We start from the raw sequence: 20991 nt of genomic DNA, 5'->3' as shown, positions 1-20991 counted from the left end.
AGCATCAGTGAAAACTGTTCAGAAGTATAGAAAGATGTAAGCCTTCACTAGCAGATTGGTGGTAGCTATGTATGTTGTGCCAGGTATTGAGCCTGGGTATCCTGCATAGAAGGTAAGACATTCCCCACTGAACTACCAATACCTCTGATTTGCGGTCTTATTACATGCATAGTATCCCATTCAAGCACCTCCAAAATCTTACGCCAGTCAAATTAATTTGAAGACTTAAATCTTGTTTTCTGCATCAGGTTCAGGTGTGGAGTAAGCACATCAAGACAATTCCCCTTGATCCAGAGTCCTAAGCACCAAATACGAATATAAGCCTAGGTTTTTCAGCAAATTTTTAAAGCTGTTTTTGTGGTAAAATTAGGTGCCTTCTGACTTAGCTTTTTATATAAAAATCTTACAAAGCAGACTTTTTCAGAGTGTTTCCCACCTATAGAAAGCTGGAAGGCCGGAGGCCTCTTTCCATTTTTAGCTGTTTTGTTCCGTTTGGATTTTCGGTTAATTGACTTGGGTTGATTCCATATTGCAAAAACTCTTTCTGTGATTCATTTGAAGAAAGCGCTTTCTGTCCTTGGGTTCATCAACCCACTGATCCATATGCTCTAAACTTCCTAGAAGCTCCTTTTTTGTTTAGCAGGGTCAATTAGGTACATCCTCAGTATTAATTAGGTACATCCTCAATATTAATTAGGTACATCCTCAATATTAATTAGGTACATCCTCAGTATTTCTGAGTTTTCAAGCAGGACTTAAAGTCACATCTCTGATTGGATACACATCCTTAGGACATTGCTTATTTTGAGGTTCTTATATTTATTGACTTGAACAGTTAAATTGATCAATACAATTCTTAGGTTCTTCATATTTCCTCTAAACTCTGATTTTAATCTGTGCAATTCTCTCATCCTGTACTGTATTTTTGCAGCCTAAAGAATCTAATTAGTACTTTCTAAATACTTTGTGGAGATTTTCTTAACCACCTCTACTACTAATGAACCACAGATGATTTGTTTTCCCGTTGTTTCCCCAGCTTCATAACATGAATCATGCTCTTTTGAGAGTCAGTAGCAATTTCCGTTCTTTCCATTAGTCTTTTCACCTTTTCAGCCTCTGATGACTGCCAGGTCCCAAAGCCAGTGTTGCATTTTGATTTTTATTACTGCGATATTCCACTTCTGAGACATAGCTAGGAGAGGGGAGCCATCCAGCATGTGTGATACAACATGGGTAAACCTCAAAAACAGAACAGAAGATGATCTATGACTCCTTTTTGTAGACTATAGAAAAAATCTAAAAAGACAGGAACCAGATCAGTGGTTACTTCAGGAAGAAATTGAATGTAAATGGTTAGTGGAGATTTATAATGTCATAGATAAAATTATTATTTGTTAGAACGATCATTCTATTTAGTCTTTCTTAGTATTTTTTTACTTTAAAATTTTTATTTTTAATGTACTTTACTATAAAGATATAAAGTAAAAAAGCTGTAGAAGCCTGCTGGGAATTTATAGGCAAATATATGGATCATATCAGAATAAGAATTCATCTCCAGTTTATGACATAATTCAAGTTATAATGAACTACCCTTAGTGACTGTCTCTTGTTTTTCAACTCTTAGAATAATATGCATACAGTGTTGCAGCACCAAATTTGTTGATATTGTCATTATCAAATGTTCATTTACAGATTCCAAAGTTATCCATGGTTCATTGTTCGAAAGAGTGCTATAATGAAAATTTTTAAAAAGACATTCGACCTAGCCAGAAGCACTTTATGACAGGGTCATCAGAACAGCGCGCCATCGTAATTTGAGGAAGGACTGGGGAATCGTGAGCATTCCTTGAGCTCGGTGATTTCTAGGCACTGTCCTGTGAACTATACTAGTCTGCTGTCGATGTCTTGATAGCATACCAGCTTGATTTGGTGTTCTAAGTTTTAGAGCACTTTGCAGTTTCATAGGAGAGGGAGCAGTTATATGCTCTCAGTGAAACTGGAAAAAACTTCAGGGAACAGGTAGCATTTCTAATGGATATCTGTTTCTGTTTACAGCACGGCATGTTTGGTGTACAGAGTGCTGGAGACCATAGCTTAGAGAAAAGGACAGCATGTGTTTAGGGAGCAGCAGACAGCTGTCAAGTTCTGTTTTATTTCTATTTTTCTCCTGTTGCGTATACTTTCTTATGTGTCTTTAAACCCAAGATGCCATGAATTATATCATTTACCATCCTTTCAAACAACTCGTGTCCATTTGTGATTCTCTGCTGGCTCCTGTGTTGCTGTGATGCTAGACACTGTGCCACCAGTATTTCAGATACCAGCAGGGTCATCCATAGCGGGCAGACTCCAGTGGAGTTTCCACACGAGAACTGAGTAGGAAGAAGTGTCAGGGGAAGCCAGCCCCTAACACATCATTACGGGTCGGGTAGGCGCAATTGTACAGCGATAATAAGTAAAGATCACAGGAAAGTCATAGAGAGCATGAGAGATAGAAGTGAAGTATTGAAATAAATGGAGTCAGACACGATCTATGGTAGCATGCTCACCTGAGCCCCACGCGATGGTCCACATGGAGGGAGAGAGAGAGAGCAATCTTTAATGCTAATCTAGGCTTTTTATATTCTCTGGGGACATGCAAGCCCCCCAATTACAGGTGAGGATACACGTCACCAGAAGGGGCTGTCCTATAGGTAATGAGAGGGGGTGGTCTAGGGACATACATATAATAGGAAGAGGAGGGGGAATTGTGGATATACATGTGACAAGATGGGCGGATCCTAGATTTAGGATGGCCCCTTAACTTTGACCTATGCTCTAGATCTCCATAGGAACCATTATCAGTAGGGTGTAAACCCCACCTACTGGAACCAAATAGATGACTGCAGGCGTCCATTGTCTTTAACAGCAGGGAGTGGGGCCCTCAGGGAGGATGCCTGTGAGCGCCTGGCCTCCCCTGAGTAGCAGGATGTTGTCTTGTATAGCAGCAGTGGATGAACCTCTAGCTGGAAGCATTACAACCACACTCGGGAAGAGCTGTGCCTCCTCACAGGCTAGCCTTACAGACGTGCGTGCAGCGGAGCCGTGGAGCCCTCACCTGCTGACTCAAAATGAGGAGAAACCACTGCAGACATCCATAGAATGAAGCTAGGAAAATTAGGAGTAAAAAATGAAATGGAATACATAAAAATTAATTTCTTAGGTAGTGACTATTGGATATTTTAGTGGACAATCATGATCTGTGCTAGGAATGACAAAATGAAGAGTAATATCACATCATCAATTCCATTTCAAATCATGATATCACATTTCAAGCTCTATCTTGAAGTATAATACAGTTAACGATGACATATATATATATCTATAAAACATCAGACCTGTTACTTTCCTAATTTTGGAGTTGATTTTAATTTTTGTTGTCCAACATATATTCCTATCTTCATTCAGATCATGACTTCTAGCCACTGAAATGGTTTACTAGGTCTTGTTTGTGTGCTTAGCTTTGAAATTCATTATGTTATTGAACTACTTTTCAGAACGTGTTAAACTGGTCAAAGAGAAAATGACAGCAAAATCATGCTTAATATCCAGAAATTCTCTTGGATTTTTCAGCCAACTTAATTTATAGAAAGGCCATTACAATTTCATATAAAGAACCATTGAAAGTAAGTGGAAAAGATACCAGGGTTCCAGTTCATACTTGCACAGATTCATCCAAAGAAAATGTGTTCAGACATGTCTTGATGACCCTTGGATGACGACAGGGAAATTCTTACAGTTATATATTTGTCTTAATCTTGTTACTCTCTTCAGAACCACTGTTGAATCTCAAGGGGTCTGCTGGGCCAGTTAAATTCAAGACAGCCGTTTATGGTGGCTGGTGTGGTTTTGTTTGTTTCCATTCCAAAGATGTAATCTTGATAGATTTTTCTCAGACAAACAAACAGGATCACCAGGGGGCTTACCATGAAGTTTCAAGAAAATGACAAACTCTTGATGAAAAAAGCACCAGGAAAGTCTCGCTGAGAAGTTTCCTCCATTACCACAAGATCCTGGCTCATTCTTAGATGATATAGTAAGGGCTGTCCTACAAGATTTTCATTGAGAAAATCAAAATAGCCAATTCTAATCCATTTCAGTTCAGGAATGCTTAGAATATTGACCTTTATATGAGTTCCATTTCCTTTATGACAACATTCTATTTTCCTAAATCCATACTTCATACAATCCATACATTCCATATTCCAATTATTTGTAGATACGTGCTGCTGTTTCATCTCATTTGAGTCGTGCTCCATCAGCAAATAAAGGTCTTGCAAGCTTTATCCAGCCAGGTCATTTGGATCACCTACTCTGAGAGACAAGATGAGAAGCTCTGCATCTTTCTCTTTCTTTTTTTGAGTCATTGTATTGGGGTTCGTACACCTCTTAGCACAATCCGTGCATCTAGCCACTGTATGTCAAGCAGATTTGTACATTTGTTGCCATCATTCCAAAAACATTTACTTTCTGCTTGAGCCCTTGGTGTCAGCCCACCATTTTGTCCCCTCCCTCATGAACCCTTGATAATTTATAAATTATTATTTTGTCATGTCTTACACTGTCCGATGTCTCCCTTCACCCACTTCCCTGTTGCTCCTCCCCCAGGGAGGAGGTTATATGTAGATCCTTATAATAGGTTCCCCCTTTCTACCTCACTCTCCCTCCACCCTCTGGTATCACCACTCTCACCACTGGTCCTGAAGGGATCATCTGTGATGCTCTGGATCTTACCGTGATCCAACTTGAGTTGCAGTGTGTTACCTGATCTGATTTATCATCTTATATAGCTTGAGCTACAGATTGGGGATTTACTTGTCCTCACAACCAATTGAGCCATCTCCTTAGCAAGTATATGAGTCCTCGGAAATGTTGTAGAACCCTGGAGTGTCAAGGCATTTGCTAAAGGATGTTTGATATCAGATAATGGAAGGAAATGTCCAAAATTTGAGTCATTTTTAATTTCCACCTCTTTGGGACTAGTGGTATATTAATCTTTCTAAAATAAAAAAATTTCTTTTGCACACTTTCTCTGCTGGCCCTGACTTGAATGCCTAGCCGTTCCTTATTGATTCACTGTTGCAACTGGTTTTGAATTATTAATAAAATTAATGATGTTCAATAATATATTAATTGTCAAGGGTTCGTGAGGGGGAGTGGAGAGGGAGGGGGAAAATGAGATGATATGAAGGGCTCAAGTAGAAAGCAAATGTTCTGAGAATGATGATGACAATAAATGTACAAATGTGCTTGACACAATGGATGTATGTATGGATTGTGATAAAAGTTGTACTAGCCCCCAATAAAACAATTTAAAAACAAACAAAAAAGAATTATGGCAACAAACGTACAAATATGCTTGATACAATTGATGTATGGCTTGTTATAAGAGTTGTTAGAGCCCCCAATAAAATGATCTTTTAATTAAAAAACAAAAATTAATGATGTTCTTTGATAATTATGCCCACATTCTGTATTTATCTCTAATAATTACTTTTTAACTCTAATAAAATCCTTCCCTATTTTTTTCTTAGTAGTAAAGGTAATTTCCTATTGAGTAGAGATGTACCTGATATCTGCAAGCTGTTCAGTAAATATTTATTATATTGAGTCAAAGAGGAATCTCAAATATTTGGACATAGTTCTCTCAACTTGAGCGACACATATTTGCTGTTCTTACTGTATTTTGTATGAGTATAGGTATTTTATTCATAGCTTGGTAGACAAATAAGATCTTTATGGCAGAAATAGTGACTGCTTAAAAATAATATTGTGTATAATTTGCTATATGATTGTAATAACTTAAACTTATATTTGCTGCTGCTGTTGAGGGTATCTAACTCATGGAAACCCCTGTGTACAGAGTAGAACTGCTCTGTGGGGTTTTCAAGACTGATCTTTCAGAAGCAGATCTTTAGGCCTGTCTTCTAAGGCCCTTCTGAGTGGATTTGAACCACCAACTTTCTGGCTAGTGGTCAAGCACTTCCTGTTTGTAGGAATTTCATAATTCATTTAGTTGCCATGTATACCCAGATATCAGTCGAGGCACCAAATTTTACCACAACAACTGCATTTAAAAATGTGCTGAAAAACTTGGCCTATACACAAGTATATACAGTATATAATTTAACATATTACATATTCTACTTGTTATCACTGGAAAGTATTTAAAATGTTTTATAGAGTTTATGAAGCATTATTGCTTTTCCATTTTTCTGCATGATAAAATAGAACAAACTTACCTTTCCCAAGTTTCTGAATACCTCCCTGAATGTGAAGGAGTTGTGGGAAATCACCTTATCTTAGTAGTCACTGTGTTGTGTACCTTGTTACAAGTAAAGCTTTTTTATTTAGCATCATATTCTCTTTAATAAATTATTTCATTGGGGCTTGTGCAGCTTTTATCACAATCCATACATCCATCCATTGTGTCAAGCACATTTGTACATAGGATGCCATCATCATTTTTCAAACATTTTTCCTTTACTTAAGCCCTTGGTATCAGTTCTTAATTTTTTTTCTACTCTCATAAACTCTTTATAAATTATTGTTATTTTTAATAAATACACTGATGTCTCCCTTCACCCACTTTTCGCTTGTCCGTCCCCTTTGGGGAGGGTGTTCTAGGTTGATCCTTGTGATTGGTTTCCTTTCTCCCCCGACCTTCCCCTTAGCCTACTGGTATCGCTACTCTCATTATTAGTTCACAAGTAAAGCTTTTTGCAACTCAAGTCATTTGTAGTTCAGTTTCCTTACCGAGAGAATAGAAATAATAGGACTTTGATGAAGAGTAAAAACATCAATATGTGAAAAGCACTACTTGACCCATAGTCATCCTTCTGATTGCTGTTCTTTTTCTCTGAAGACAGAGAATGAAGTAATTGCCCCCAAAACATTTTTCATCCTGAAGAGTCTCTGAAAATGTGGCTAGTGACTTCCAGCGCTACTTGCGTGCTCTCCTAAGAGGACTGCCTACAAACTGCTGAGCTAGACACAACAAGGAAATGTGTAATGACATTTGACACACCATAACACAATGATTTTGTTTTTGCAGATGTTCTCAAATAGCGATGAAGCTGTAATCAATAAGAAACTTCCCAAAGAACTCCTGTTACGGTGAGTCTGAACACTGATTTTATGTCTCTTTCAAAAATGTATTAAGCTTATTGTATGTTAATAGCTTTATTGGCATATCCTTCATATGCAATTCAATTGTTCCATAATATTCAGAACAATTGTGCAGTTATCACAAGTTCAGAATATTTTCTCCTATACTTGTTAGCCCCTTGTTTGCCCCTAACCTCCCCTACCATGTCCCTAAGTATCAATCCAGTTAATATGTCTATAGAGTGACCCACCTTGGATTTCATATACAGAAAACCATGCAAAACACAGAAAGCAAACAAACAAGAAAAGGGGGAAAAACAGCAGCAATGCCTAGACAAAACAGAAAACCCTCGATCAAAAAGAAAGCAGAAAATACTAAAAACTGAAACAACTTTAGAATGGGTTAAAAAGGAAATCACATGATAAGGCCAGAGGGATTTCACCAGAGGCTTAACGCATCTGGGCACCCGGCAAAGGAATTTTGAATTGTTGGTGTTACTGTGTTTTTTATATGCTTATATCATATTATCCTATTTAAATCTATGATGATATTTATATTAATGGTATATGTCTACACATTCTGCTACGTTAATTACCATTTAATTTCATCAATAAATGCCTAGCCAAAACCAAACTCACTACCATCAAGTTCATTTCAGCTAGAGTCTAGTTATTAGACCCTACTGGCATATTAAATATATTTAATATGAACTTTTAGGCTCTTGCTCCTTTTCTTACATTGGCTGGATTTTTAATTGGTCTTACTCCATATTTTGTAGATAGGAATAGAGATGTTTTAAAGTTTCATTTAGTAGCAGTTTTCTCTCTGCCAACTTGTACCTTTTCAATAGTTCGATTTTTGCTTTCTACTTTGCATTGTGCTGTTCTTGTTTATAATGTAAAAGAGGTGATGTTTTATATTTAACAGTATTGGGTCGTAGAAGGATGATTGAAAGGAAAAAAAGGATGATTCGAATGTATCCTTTGCCAGCACTCCCCACTCTCTATCACAGTGTGTCTATAAAGTCACTTATTTGTAACAAAATATTTCTTATACTGAGGATTAATTATTTTAAGAAGCAAAGATATTTTTAAACTTCTCCCTGTACAATATTGCAGTTAAGATTTTATCTTCCTCATTTTCATCTGTAGCAACGGCATTTGGGTTTACCTGTGACGAACACAGCCCAATTTTATAAGCATTTGATCCAGGTCTCCGCTTGGTAGAAATTGGCGTGGAGAAAGTTAATCTCTGGAGCCCCTGCTCTTTTTAGGCAGCCCTAACCTATGTGATAAGTCATGACTGAGAAAGATCCTTTCTGTGCCAACATACACCTCTACCTTCCTCTTAGCACCTACTCTATACACTTAGCAGGTAAGCGGCCCCATTCCTCTGAGAGTAGGGATCCTCTCTGGCCCTCCTGCTTTTAATGGGCATTGTCTAAACAAGCACGTGTTGGGTACCATGTCCTGTGAGTCTTTACCTTCATATTGGAGATACTGGAGATACTAAGATTTGGGTTAACTATAATTGAAATAACAACAACCCTACAGATACTTTGGAAAATCTGTTTCTCTGTAATTTTAGCCATTGCACAGAGAAATATTTTTAATGGGCTATGTTCTTCATTATTACATTGTTACCATAAACAATATATTAAACATTTAATTTTTATGATAGTGCCATTATTCTGGACAATAAATATTATTTTGTGATGCAATAGTTTAAGATTCACTAGATTTAATGAAATTACTTGACTTTCTGGTAATAGGCCCTGCCCTGCTATTGATTAAAATTTTTATATATTAACGCTTTTCTAGTTTGGATTTGCTTTTCTATCAGTTTTCACCAAACTCCATAAGCTTACAAGGTCCACTCATAATCTGACAAGAGAGTAGTATGATTTAGTTTATATCTTTCAAGGATTATTCTGGCTACATATGAAGACCAGAGTTGGGGAATATATTTAGAAGGTAATTAAAGCGATCCAGGCAAGAAGTGGATGTAACATAAATAGCAGTCTTTATAACTTAGAGACTTAGGTATTGCCCTACCGCTCTCTATTTTTAGTCACTATTAATAACTTCACTTTAGTAGCCTGTATCAACCAGCTTTATTTTTAAAATCCTAAATCTCAGTGGCCTTCTCTCTCACTATTTGACTGTAAGTCTTTGAACTTCTCATTCCTGAATATGGACTAAAGGATAGCCTCTATCTGAGACTGAGGGCAGGTACACAAAGGACCAAGCTAGATCACCTGGGTGATTAAAAAATTTTACATGGATGTGGCATCATCATGTTTAACTGCATCGTATGGCTGAAGCAGTTCATATGTCTAAATCTAACGTTGATGGAATGGAAAAGCATTTGATGAGGTGGAGAGGTGGTGTGACTATATGTGAACAGTACTGTTGGGAGGGGCTGTCAAATCAGCTCCAACTCACAGTAAAATATTTGTGGTCCTGTACGAGCTTCACAAAAGTTAGTATGTTTAGTGGCCTATCCCCTCTCTCACCCAGCAAGACACACAGAGAGCGCCACCTTGGCGTGGGTTACCCTGGGGGGGGGGGGAGTCCCCTCTCCCCCTTTGAAGCATGGGTGGATTTCCTGTAGAGAGAGAGCTGCACCCTCCCTCCCTCCCCCCTCCACCACCCCACCACTCCCCAGGGAGCTTGGGGACTGTTCCTTCATCCACAGTGGGAGACCAGCTTTAGTTTCAGAACATAATTCTCTCCAGCTCCATCACCTTGTTGGGACTTGGTCTCCTCCGGTCCCCGTTTCTGTTTTCTCCTGTGACCCTCTGTCCTGTTTATTCTCTTCCTCTGGTTCCCGTTCCCTTTTATAATGCATACATTATGCTGTGAACAGAAATAAATTATACAATTAAAAAGTCAGTATGTTTATAATCTACCATATAGTTATTAACACACCTATACATGAACTACTTCGCTTTAATTCTCCCTCTTCAGCACAGAATGAAGTACGATTCTGTCAGCTAGCACACTGCCATTACATTACATGGTTTGAGGGTGAGAAAGATTAAGAGTATTTGATTCCTTAGGTATCCGTGAGTTGGAAGGCTGGATGAAAGAAAGTGTATCTGTCTTTTCAAATTGGAACACTGGAAAGATTTTTTCTATTTCAACATTTTTTACAAATCATTTTATCGGGGGTTCTTAACTGTTCTTATAATATTCCATACATCGATTGTACCAAGCATATTTGTACATATGCTGCCATCATCATTTTCAAAACATTTTCTACTTGAGCCCTTGGTATAAACTCCTCTTTTTCTCCACTCCCTTCCCTACGCTCCAATTAAAACACTTTTTCTCAACGATAATTTGGTTCCGGTTTAAGTTTGTGGTATACTAGAACATAACTTTGTATATGCATTATAAGTTAAAGTGACTTATTATGAAACTAAATAGCAAACCTAACTAACACTCTTTGGGGAAATGATGTTGAGGCCAAACAACCAGTGCTATGTAGATAGTAAATATGTATAAAACGTGGACATTGTTTAAACCACTAAAGCCAACAGAAAAGAGACTTCTTGATACCACTGATCTTATAGATATTAGAAGAATAACTCAGTTTAAAAAATTCGATCTGCATGTTTACAATTTATTAAAATTTGTGGAATGAATTTTAAAAATTAAAAGTCTACATTTGGTTTAAAGCATATAGCTCGAGTGGATACAGCAGATGCCTCTGGTAAGTAAAACTGGGTCGTTAGAAGACAGGAATAGAAGGAAAAACTTCCCTTTCAGAATGCTTTTCTATATCCTTTTTTAGACATTCATATTTTAAGTTTTCATTTTTAAATAATTCCATACTTAAAGTTCCAAAGATATTAGTTTGTGTATATCCCTCAGCCAGCTTCCCCAAGGGTTACCATCTTCTATAACTCAACAATACAGTTACCAAAATGATGAAATTGGCATTCATCCTATTCTATCATCGGTCATCTTCAGGTCATAGTACTAGAATTTCATTAGTTGTCCCTTTAAGGTCCTTTTTCTGCACCAGAATCCAGTTCAGAATCACAGGTTGCATTCAGTTGTCATGCCTCCTCCTAAAAACCAAATCCACTGCCTTTGAGTCGATGTCAGCTCACACCAACCCTATAGGACAGGGTAGAACCGCCCCTTTGAGTTTCTGAGACTGTCACTCTTTAAGGGAGTGGAAAACTGTCTTTCTCCCTCAGAGGACCTGTTGATGCCTCACTGCTGACCGTCCAGTTGGCAGCCCAGTAAGTAACCACTACAAAGCTCCTCTCGTGTCCCCTAAGTGTCTTCGAGTCAGTTCCAACCCACAGTGACCCTATCTATGCACAACCGAACAAAATTACCCCTGGGCCTGTACCCTGCTTAGCATTGCTCCCATGCTGGAGTCTGCTGTGTCAGACCATCTCGTTGAGGGCCTTACTGGTTTGCACTGGCTCTACCAAGCACGGTGCCCTCCAGGAACTGGGCTATCCTTGCATCATGTCCAAAGTATATAAGACTGTCTTGCCATCCGTGCCTCTAAGGAGCACTCTGGCCAAACCTCCTCCAAGACAGATCAGTTTGTCCTTTTAGCACTCTTTACAAATTTCATTAGAATATTTGGCTTTGTCGTCTCAAACTTCTCTTCCATTCGCCTTAGCTACTTCTACTTCTCTATTGAGAACATACAAATGTGGGATCAGGAGGGACTCAGGATATAGTTCTTGTCAGGAAAGCTCGGATGTGACAGAAAGACTTCTTACTGGCTCCCACACCCTTGGCTCAGATGCACCCCACTCTGCCTGCAGGCTCCTGCCCACACCCACTGATGCAGCCTCCTGCCCACAGCCACTGAGTTTGCTTATTCTGCAGGTCAATATACCCACCGTAGCCACCTCACATGAGCAGGAAAGCCCACTGTGCCATCTTGTGCTGGTCTCCTGGTTCTGCGGCTGCTGTTTCTCTTTGACCACTTCTCACCATTCATGTTACAGCTCTCTAGCTCCTGGGACCCCAAGTCCACTCCTGTGTATTGGAACTTTCAGGTCCCCTCTCACCCCCTAGATCAGCTCATTTTAAGCCTATTGGGATAGCAAAATGGATCAATCCTCTTATTAGGGTTCCATTCACCTTTCTTGCATTGCCCTGTTCTCACACGGATTCCATAAGTCTTATTTGCATTATTTACAATAATGTTCAATTTTTGTGAGAATCACAAACTGACTAAAACAGCCTTATTAAGTAGTTCACTGCACAGCACATAATTTTCCTTCCTATGATCAGAGTCCGTCTATTAGATCTTTGTTCAGAACATTCAGTAACGGAAACTGGACACCAGCCATTTCTTCTGGTTGCGTAGGAAAGGGAGAGTTGCTCATGGAGGCAGTGGGTCTGCAGTCCCTTTCCTTCTTCTTCCTCCCATCTCTTCTGCTCCAGATAGAGACCAGCTGTTTTATCCTGTCGGTGTATTGCAATTTTAAAATGCAGTCTAATAAAAATTATAAAACATTTAGTTTAATTAAATTTTAAAGTCATGCACAAGGAGAGATGTATTGTCAAGACCATTACTTTTCTCATAGCTATGCAAGACCACAGCCAAATTACCACTGAATTAAAGCAAGTGTTCTTGTTTCCTCTTAACTTTAAATTACTTATGGATCCTCCTCCCAACCCCCTCTTCTCAAACAAAGTTTGTTTTTAACAGTCTTAACAAGCTGGAATTCACTTTTCATCGCGTAAAATTAAATGATTTGAATTGACAGTGCTCCCTTTCAGAACAGGACCATATGCATTTATTTAAAGATCTCTTGAAAAATGCATGTCAGTGTTTTAAGACAATGATTCTATGTTTTCCAAAAGCTACTGTGAAATGCTTTATTCTCAAGATTCCTTCAGAAGATGATACTGATAACTACAAAAAGGATGTGAAGTGATAAGACTTCTTGAGCCCAACATGCCCTTTTAACTAGAGACAGTGTACTTTCAGAATGAGTATTATGACCACTTACAAGATTCTGGATATTTTTTAAACGCTGGGGCTGGGGGTTAGATCATAAATGTAATGTGATATACATGTGTGTATGTGTGTGCGAGAGAGATGAAATTTTTTAACTCAGAATAAATGAATTTGCTGGAGTTTGGGGTTTATTTCCCTTCCCTTTGTCTACAATCAAGAGTCCACTGTGGGGAAGTGGTTTGTACTGAACTACGAAGCTAAAAGTTAGTGGTTTGAACAGGCATCTCCCCACCACCACCACAGTAGAAGAAAAACTTCACAGGCTTACGTGAGCGTTGTTGCCTGTAGAGCAGCTCTACTCTGGAATACATGGCATCGCCGAAACTTAGGATCAACTAGACAACAATGGGTGGTTTTTTGTGTCTTTTTTGTTTTGGGGGGTGTCTGAAACAATAGAGAAACAAGCTGTGCTAGGTTTACGCAAGACCACTCTCAGGAGTCATATTACTGCTGAACTTACTATAGCAGCAGTTCTCAACCTGTGGGTCGTGACCCCTTTGGGGAGTGGAACAACCCTTTCACAGGGGTCGCCCATTTCATAACAGTAGCCAAATTACTGTTACGAAGTAGCAACAAAAATAATGGTATGGTTGGGGGGGTCCCCACCACTTGAGGAACTGTCTGAAAGGGTGGGGCGGCATTAGAAAGGTTGAGAACCAGTGGACTGTAGGGAAAGGATGTTAAGCAAAAGCAAAGGAAAAAGGGTATGTGGGAGTAAATTCAGAGGAAACCAGGTACAAGTTTCCAAGAGTGCTCTCCCAGTGGGATCACACAGAATGTACTTTATTCTTCCAGCAGAGAGTGGTGAAAACATTTGTAAGATGTTTTTACAGGGCCTCTCATCAGAAATGATGGGGAGTCTTCTAAAATTCAGGATCTCAGACACCATCCAGTGGCCAACTTTGCAAACAAATCCTGTCCAGAAAAGCCTGCCTTGATGTGCTGTGTTAGCTCCGCTGCACACATGCAAGCTCATGTTCTTTCCTGGGAAGCTCATTGTGATAGTAGCTTTCCTTGAACAACTGCTGGAGTTCAAAATGGGTGTGTGTGTGTGTGTGTGTGTGTGTGTGTGTGTGTGTGTGTGTGTGTGTGTGTGTTTTCCTTCCAGGTGTGTTAGTCTGGGTTGACTAAAGAAACTAATTTGCAGACACTTGTGTATAAGAAAGAGCTTTATATACAAGAACAATTGAATATTGAGAAAACATCCGAGTCTAATTCAAGTCCAATATTAGCCCAGATGCCGGATACCAATCTCTAAAGTCCTCCTCAGACTCACAAAGAACTTGCAATGACACTGAATGTAGGAAGACCACAGGCTAGTGGGTGGAAAGTCTTGTGGATCCAGCGGCAGTGTAAGCATCTCAACATTAGCGTGGATTTCCACGTGGCTCCTCCAGCTCCAGGGCTCTAGCATAGCTCCATGTGTCTTGTCAACAGGGATGTTTCACAGGGAATAAATGAGTGTCCTGCCTCCAGCGAGCTGTTAATCTCAGTCTCCAAATGAGGTGGTCAAGCTGCAACCTGATTGACAAGCTAAACTCCACCCCTTCACTCTTAATAGTTTCAAGTTGACAGCAGATTATGTAACAACCACAAGGCATAATGGCCAAGAATGTAAACTCTGGAATTTGACTACAGAGAATATGTCATTTACTAGTTAAAATTAAAGGGCACTGGTACAGATAAGAGCTCGTAACGAGAAAAGCAATATCAAGAGGGTAAGAGGAAGGTGCGGGGAGAAATTGGGAACCCATCATAATCTACATATAACCCCTTCCAAGGGTGACGGACAACAGAAAAGTGGCTGAAGGGAGACAGCGGTCAGTGTAAGATATGAAATTTTTTTTTTATAAATTATCAAGGGTTCATGAGAGGAGGGAATGAGCGGAGCATACTAAGGGCTCAAGTAGAAAGCAAATGTTTTGAGAATGATGATAGCAACAAATGTACAAATGTGCTTGACGCAATAGATGTATGTGTGGATTATGATAAGAATTGTAAGATCCCCAAATAAAATTATTTTTTTAATTACAGGGTCACAATGAGTTGAGCTAATACTAGTAAATAGTATAAAAAAGAAAATAGTGTCTGGGATTTTTTTTAAAGCATCTTTTACAACAAGCAACCATCTAAATGAGATGTCAGCTAAATTCACATGGAAGAAGCACTTCAGCCTGATAATCCAAGGGTTATAAATCATAAAATCCAACACTAGAGAAAGGAACTGTATTAGAGCTTAAATTCTAAGCACCCGGTTTGCAGAAGGCTATGGATGACAGTGAAAATCTAAACCGTTTGCAGGGTCCCCGTGTGGATGAAGGCTAGATTAAATCTTTGATGAATTACCTCCAGCCATTGGCCAACGGTATGAACAGCCTTGCTATCAAAGTGGAAAGTGGATTAATGCTGATGGAACGCCTTATCATTTGTTCTCTTTTTTGGTTGGTTTGTTTGTTTATAGATGACTTTATTAGGAGGCTCTTAGAGCTCTTTAAACAATCCATACATCAATTGTATCAAGCATATTTGTACATATATTGCCATCATCAATTTCTAAACATTTACTTTCAATCTGCCCCCTTGATATGAGTTCCTCTTTTTTCCCCCCTCCCACCTTATTTTCACATCTTACACCAACCAATGTTTCCTTTCTCCCTTGGTTTCTCTTGTTCGTCTCCTCTTCTCCCCACCTGCCCCCTAACCTCCTGATATCACTACTCCCATATCTGTTCCGGGGGGGGGGGGGTTATCTGACCTGGATTCCATGTGTCATGAGCATATCTGTACCAGTGCACATTCTCCAGGCTACCCCTAAGTGAAAGGCAGGACTGGGGTCATGAGAGTGAGTGAGGAAGCCTCAAGGAACCAGAGGAACAGTGTGTGTTTTATTGGAGCTATACTGCATCCTGGTTGACTCATGCCTTCCTTGTGACCCTTCTGTGAGGGGATGTCCCATTGTTTACAGATAGGTTTCGGGTCTCTGCTTCGGCCCCCCTCGTTCTCAGCAATATGTTTGTTTGCTTTGAGTCTTCGGATGCCTGCTACCTGATGCCATTGACACCTCATAATCACACAGGCTGGTGTGCTTCTTCCATGCGGGCTTTTTGCCCTTCTGCTAGATGGCAAGCCTTTAAGACCTCAGACACTATGTTCTTTTTTTTTTTTTTTTTGACACTATCTTTTGATAGCCAGGCACCATCCACTTTCTTCACCATATTTGCTTACATACCCATTTTGTCTTAGAGATCTGGGAGGGTGAGCATCACAGAATGACAGGTTGTTAGAACAAAGTGTTCTTAAGTTGAAGGAGCACTTGAGCAGTGGCCCAAAGTCCATCCACTACTTCAATGTATTGCCACATTAATATATGTATTTAGGCCAATACCTCTATTTTTATGATTTAATATATTTGCATATGTACACACCTATGTGTATGCCTCTTTCCATAGCTTTTCTGCCTAGATCTTTCCTCTGTTTCCTTTTACCTTCCTCCTATCCCACCATTACGTTCACCCTTCTTCTGCCTCTTAGTAATTCCTCTTGGCTAGATTACTGTTGCTCCAATACCCCCCAGGATCTGTAAGTGCTCCACATGGTTGATTTTAATTCCCTAGTTGTTTTTGTCTATGGCATTCATTGTTTGCTTTTTGTTTTATTATTGTTATGGTATTTTGTTTCACTTTGTCAGCTTCTCTTCATAAGAAATCCAGGATAGGTCACTCTATAGATACAGTGACTAGATTAATAGTTTCTTATGGTTATGGCAGGGGAGGTTGGTGGGATATAGGGAGCTAATAATCAAGTACATGAATGAAAATGTTCTAAATTAAATTCTGGTGATGATTGCAGAACTTTATAACATTTAAATGATTGAATTCTATATGTTTCAATAAAACTTTTTTTTAATTTAGAAAGAAAGAACTTTTACCTTTTTTGGTTTGTTAGTCATTTATAGACAAAAATCAAGAAAAACGTTACCATATAAGTTTGTCTCTCTTTGACTTTTAGAATCTTCTCTTTTCTGGATGTCGTAACCTTGTGTCGCTGTGCTCAGGTCTCCAGGGTAAGAATGGTTGGCGTGATACAAGGGACTTCTTTTCTGACTCCCATGATGACAGACAGCAGCTGTTTAGTAGACTTCAGATATTATTAATATGTTGTTATGTTTCAAAGACTATGATATGAACCACAGTTCACCTACTCCTACAGTGGGGTACAAGCTCTAATTTCCTGTAATTCCAAACAACTTACATAATAAATACATTTCCCATGGAATATGGAAAAATGGAAACATTTTCAGTGCAAAAATATTCATCATGTAAATTGAAAAGTGTTCTGATTAAGACTCGTACGTGTGACAGAACAATTGAAGCTATGAAGAGTCCTCAGTTTGAGAAAGCGGTGCAGTGCTGCTCATTCAGGTGTATTTTCTTTCGGTGAAGTTCAGTGTTCTACAGGGGAGACAGAGGAGAAGCAAGTAGATGGGAACTTGTTTAATTTCTGTATTGTGTTATTCATGCAGACATTTATGGGTTTCTAACAATGGTGAGCTGAGCTTTACTCTGGGAAACACAATAAAATTGACCGAAGCCCTGAAGTGAACTTACCTTTACATAAGATTTTATAGAGGGTGGGAGGAGAAAGGTAAAATCCAATCTGGGAAGTAGTGGGTTTTTTTGTTGGGAACATTAGTATTGACTAAGGGTAGCAGTTACATAATTGCTATAGCTAATTATTATTACTATACTGTAAATTGGGGAAAAGGTAGAAGGCAACCCACAAAAAGACGGTACCTATTGACAGTCTCTGTAGCTCAGTTAAGAGAATGCTTGCCTTGAGCCTTGCACTGTTACAAAGAATTATTTACAGACATTAACCTAAAGCCCAGATGAGATGTGCAGCTGTGGAGAGCCTAATTAATGGTGATGATACCGTGTAAGTTTATGGATGGTGGCCCAATGAGACTTCTGACGTGTAGCGACGTTCTGACGTGTAGCGACGTTCTGACGTGTAGCGCGTCTATGTTTGGTTCTGTATATTTTCTCCCCTAAAACAGGTGAGAGATGGTGATTTTAGCAGTAATCCCTTCTGGATGAGCTGGGCCTGGATTTGTCATTTTGAAAAGGTGTCTTTTCGGACCGAGCAGGACTGCTCCATAGGGTTGGCAAGGCTGAAGGAGTGGAGTGCCCAGAGGGAGAGAGATTACCAAGATAACTCCTGCTTCTTTCGTATTATATCTGCTTCTTCAATATTTTGCCTAGTTGGGGGGGGTGTTTTCCCCTTCAGACACAATAAAAAGCTATTTTAAGTATCCTCTGGCTTTAAGCGCCCCAAATGAGATTTAGATGATGTGAAACCATACAAAATCTGTGTATCGGCTATTTTGGAAACAACCAGTATTTCTTAGTGATTTTTTAAAAATTTATTTCTGTCTTTGGTACTCATGTGTTCTCTCTGGACCTAAGTATTATATTGTTCTTACAAATGAATGAGTTTTTGTCATTTTCTCCACATGCAGCTTTGTGAAACAAAATATATCTAAATCTGTCTAGCTGCACAGTCTCACCCAGAAACCGAGTGAGTTTCTCTTCCCACTTAATATGTGTTAACTTAAAAGATGGAAGGCACAATGCCAGTATTTGCTAAATCTGGACAGTTGGTACATTACTAGGTATCCTGTTATCCTTGTGTTTAAAGTACTTATATATTTACTTAGTTGAAAAGCAGGTTCTAGAGGGAAACCTGTCATTCCTAATTTAGTCTGAGTACTGTATGTTATTTCTTGCTAGAGAAATAACATAAAGAAATTTCAATAACATACCAGATTAGAAGTGTACTTGCTCTAAAAGCTCTTAGACATAGGGTCTTTAAAATTTTTACTGTTGCCTTCCGTGACAAGCCATTGAGAAAATAAGAATAAAGCCACCAATAGGAAAGTAACATTGCATTGCTAACAGACCTCAGCCATTTCTAGAATGATAAAGGCTTGCTTACTTACCCGCATGAAGCTGATGTATTTTTCTTGGATATATGATCATTATCCTGGTGCTTATATATATCCAGAGCCTCTTTTTCAGAGTTTCTGAGAAATTCCTTTAAGTATATCCAATAATGAATCCATGTTTTGTTATTTTTAAGTAAGCGATACACTCTAATGTATAACAATACGCAAAATTTATTTACATTTCACATTATGTAGGTAAACTTTTAAAAGACTTGCTGATTAAAGTACTGAATGATTCACAGTAAATTAGCTCATCCTGAAGTTACTTAAAACCTAATACCATAACATGGAAAACTGTCTTACCTCTTTATATTTTGTTTAGGTTAAAGCATTGTCATTGCTTTAAAATTAATTTTGAATCAAATTAGATGGAATAGTGATCCATTGAAAACCGTACTTGAGTGAGCAAACTGAGGAGGATCAGCATTAAAATGCTGTGTCATGTGCAGAAAGATGATGGTCTCTTTGTTTAGTTGCACATCAGTTTGTCACAGTGTCAAGTCTGAATGAGTGTTGCTATGGATAGCAAATATATATATTGAACATTGGAACCCTGATGGTATAGAGTTGTACTTTGGCTGCAAGGTCAGCAGTTCAAACCCCCAGGCGCACCATGAGGCTGCCAGGGAAACCCCAAGGGAATAGTTCTACTCTGCTCTGTAAGTTCACCATGAATTGAAATTGTTTTAATAGCAGTGAGTTTTTGTTCGTTTGTTATTTAGAATACTGTCCCTACGATTAGTTAATCTTCATCTGGTTTCCATTGTAAGGATAGAGCAAGAGACTTGTTTTTTGTCAGCTGGATTTCTGTCCTTTTGGATGGAAACCAGAACTCTTCCAGATAGAAGGCAGCCTGTGGCTATGGTGCTTACACACCCTGCCTTTTTTTCCAACGCCCCATTCCCCTTAGCTGTTAGTTTCTGTACATGGTCGCTTATAAAATAATCCAATCAGAAAAGAAAGTGTGTGGATCTTGTGGGGGAGAAGTAATAGTGGGAATGAGAAATTAATTGGTGGTTGTTCAGATGAATGTTATGGATTCATATGTTTATGGCTTTGCCCCTTCATTTCCGCTCTTGTTTATTCTTTCCCCTTTTCTTCAAAACAGGCCTGGAATGTTCTGGCTCTCGATGGCAGTAACTGGCAACGAATTGACCTGTTTGATTTCCAGAGGGATATTGAGGTATAATTAATTATGTTTTGTGTGGCCCCATTTCTCTTGTTCGAGTATAATTACAACATGGAACCAATGAACTTCAGCCATATAAATCATCTCCTTTTCTCTGGAGAGAGAAACTTTTTATTTCAGTGCATTTGAACTTCATGGGAGCTTTTGAAGTTCCTAGAGTTATGTTCCGTGTTTGAGAATGGGCATAATTATTTCACGAAAATAAAGATGTTTGCGTGCTCGTTTTCTTCCTGCAATAGAAATACGAACACGTATTCCTCTAATGATGTCGTGTTTGCTTGTTGAAGAGCGGGTCGAGCTGCCACGTGCTGCGGGCAGTCTTGCACACACTTTTTTTTTTGCTGTTTCTAAGTCGTTTATTGCTTTGCCTCTACACATTTTTTTCTTTTTTTACATTTTATTAGGGACTCATACCACTCTTAACACAATCCATACATATACATACATCAATTGTATAAAGCACATCCATACATTCCCTGCCCCAATCATTCTCAAGGCATTTGCTCTCCACTTAAGCCCCTTGCATCAGGTCCTTTTATTTTTCCCCTCCCTCCCCTCTCCCCCCTCCCTCATGTGCCCTTGGTAATTTATACATCGTTATTTTGTCATATCTTGCCCTATCCGGAGTCTCCCTTCCCCTCCTTC

General features: G+C 39.0%; 1 protein-coding gene across 2 annotated transcripts in view; it reads left to right on the top strand.

Moving 5' to 3' along the window:
- FBXL20 (F-box and leucine rich repeat protein 20) overlaps positions 1-20991 on the top strand; it is an 84632-nt gene that overhangs the window by 23518 nt on the left and 40123 nt on the right. For both annotated transcript variants that reach the window (XM_075561756.1, XM_075561755.1), the window contains exons 2-4: positions 7094-7155; positions 17162-17216; positions 20266-20340. In XM_075561756.1, the coding sequence (XP_075417871.1) occupies positions 7094-7155; positions 17162-17216; positions 20266-20340 (192 nt within the window). The remainder of the gene's footprint in view (positions 1-7093; positions 7156-17161; positions 17217-20265; positions 20341-20991) is intronic.

Source organism: Tenrec ecaudatus, chromosome 10 (assembly GCF_050624435.1).
Source record: "Tenrec ecaudatus isolate mTenEca1 chromosome 10, mTenEca1.hap1, whole genome shotgun sequence".
Lineage (NCBI taxonomy): Eukaryota > Metazoa > Chordata > Mammalia > Afrosoricida > Tenrecidae > Tenrec > Tenrec ecaudatus.
Note: the sequence above shows the minus strand (reverse complement) of the source record. Positions and strands in the feature narration are given on the sequence as shown.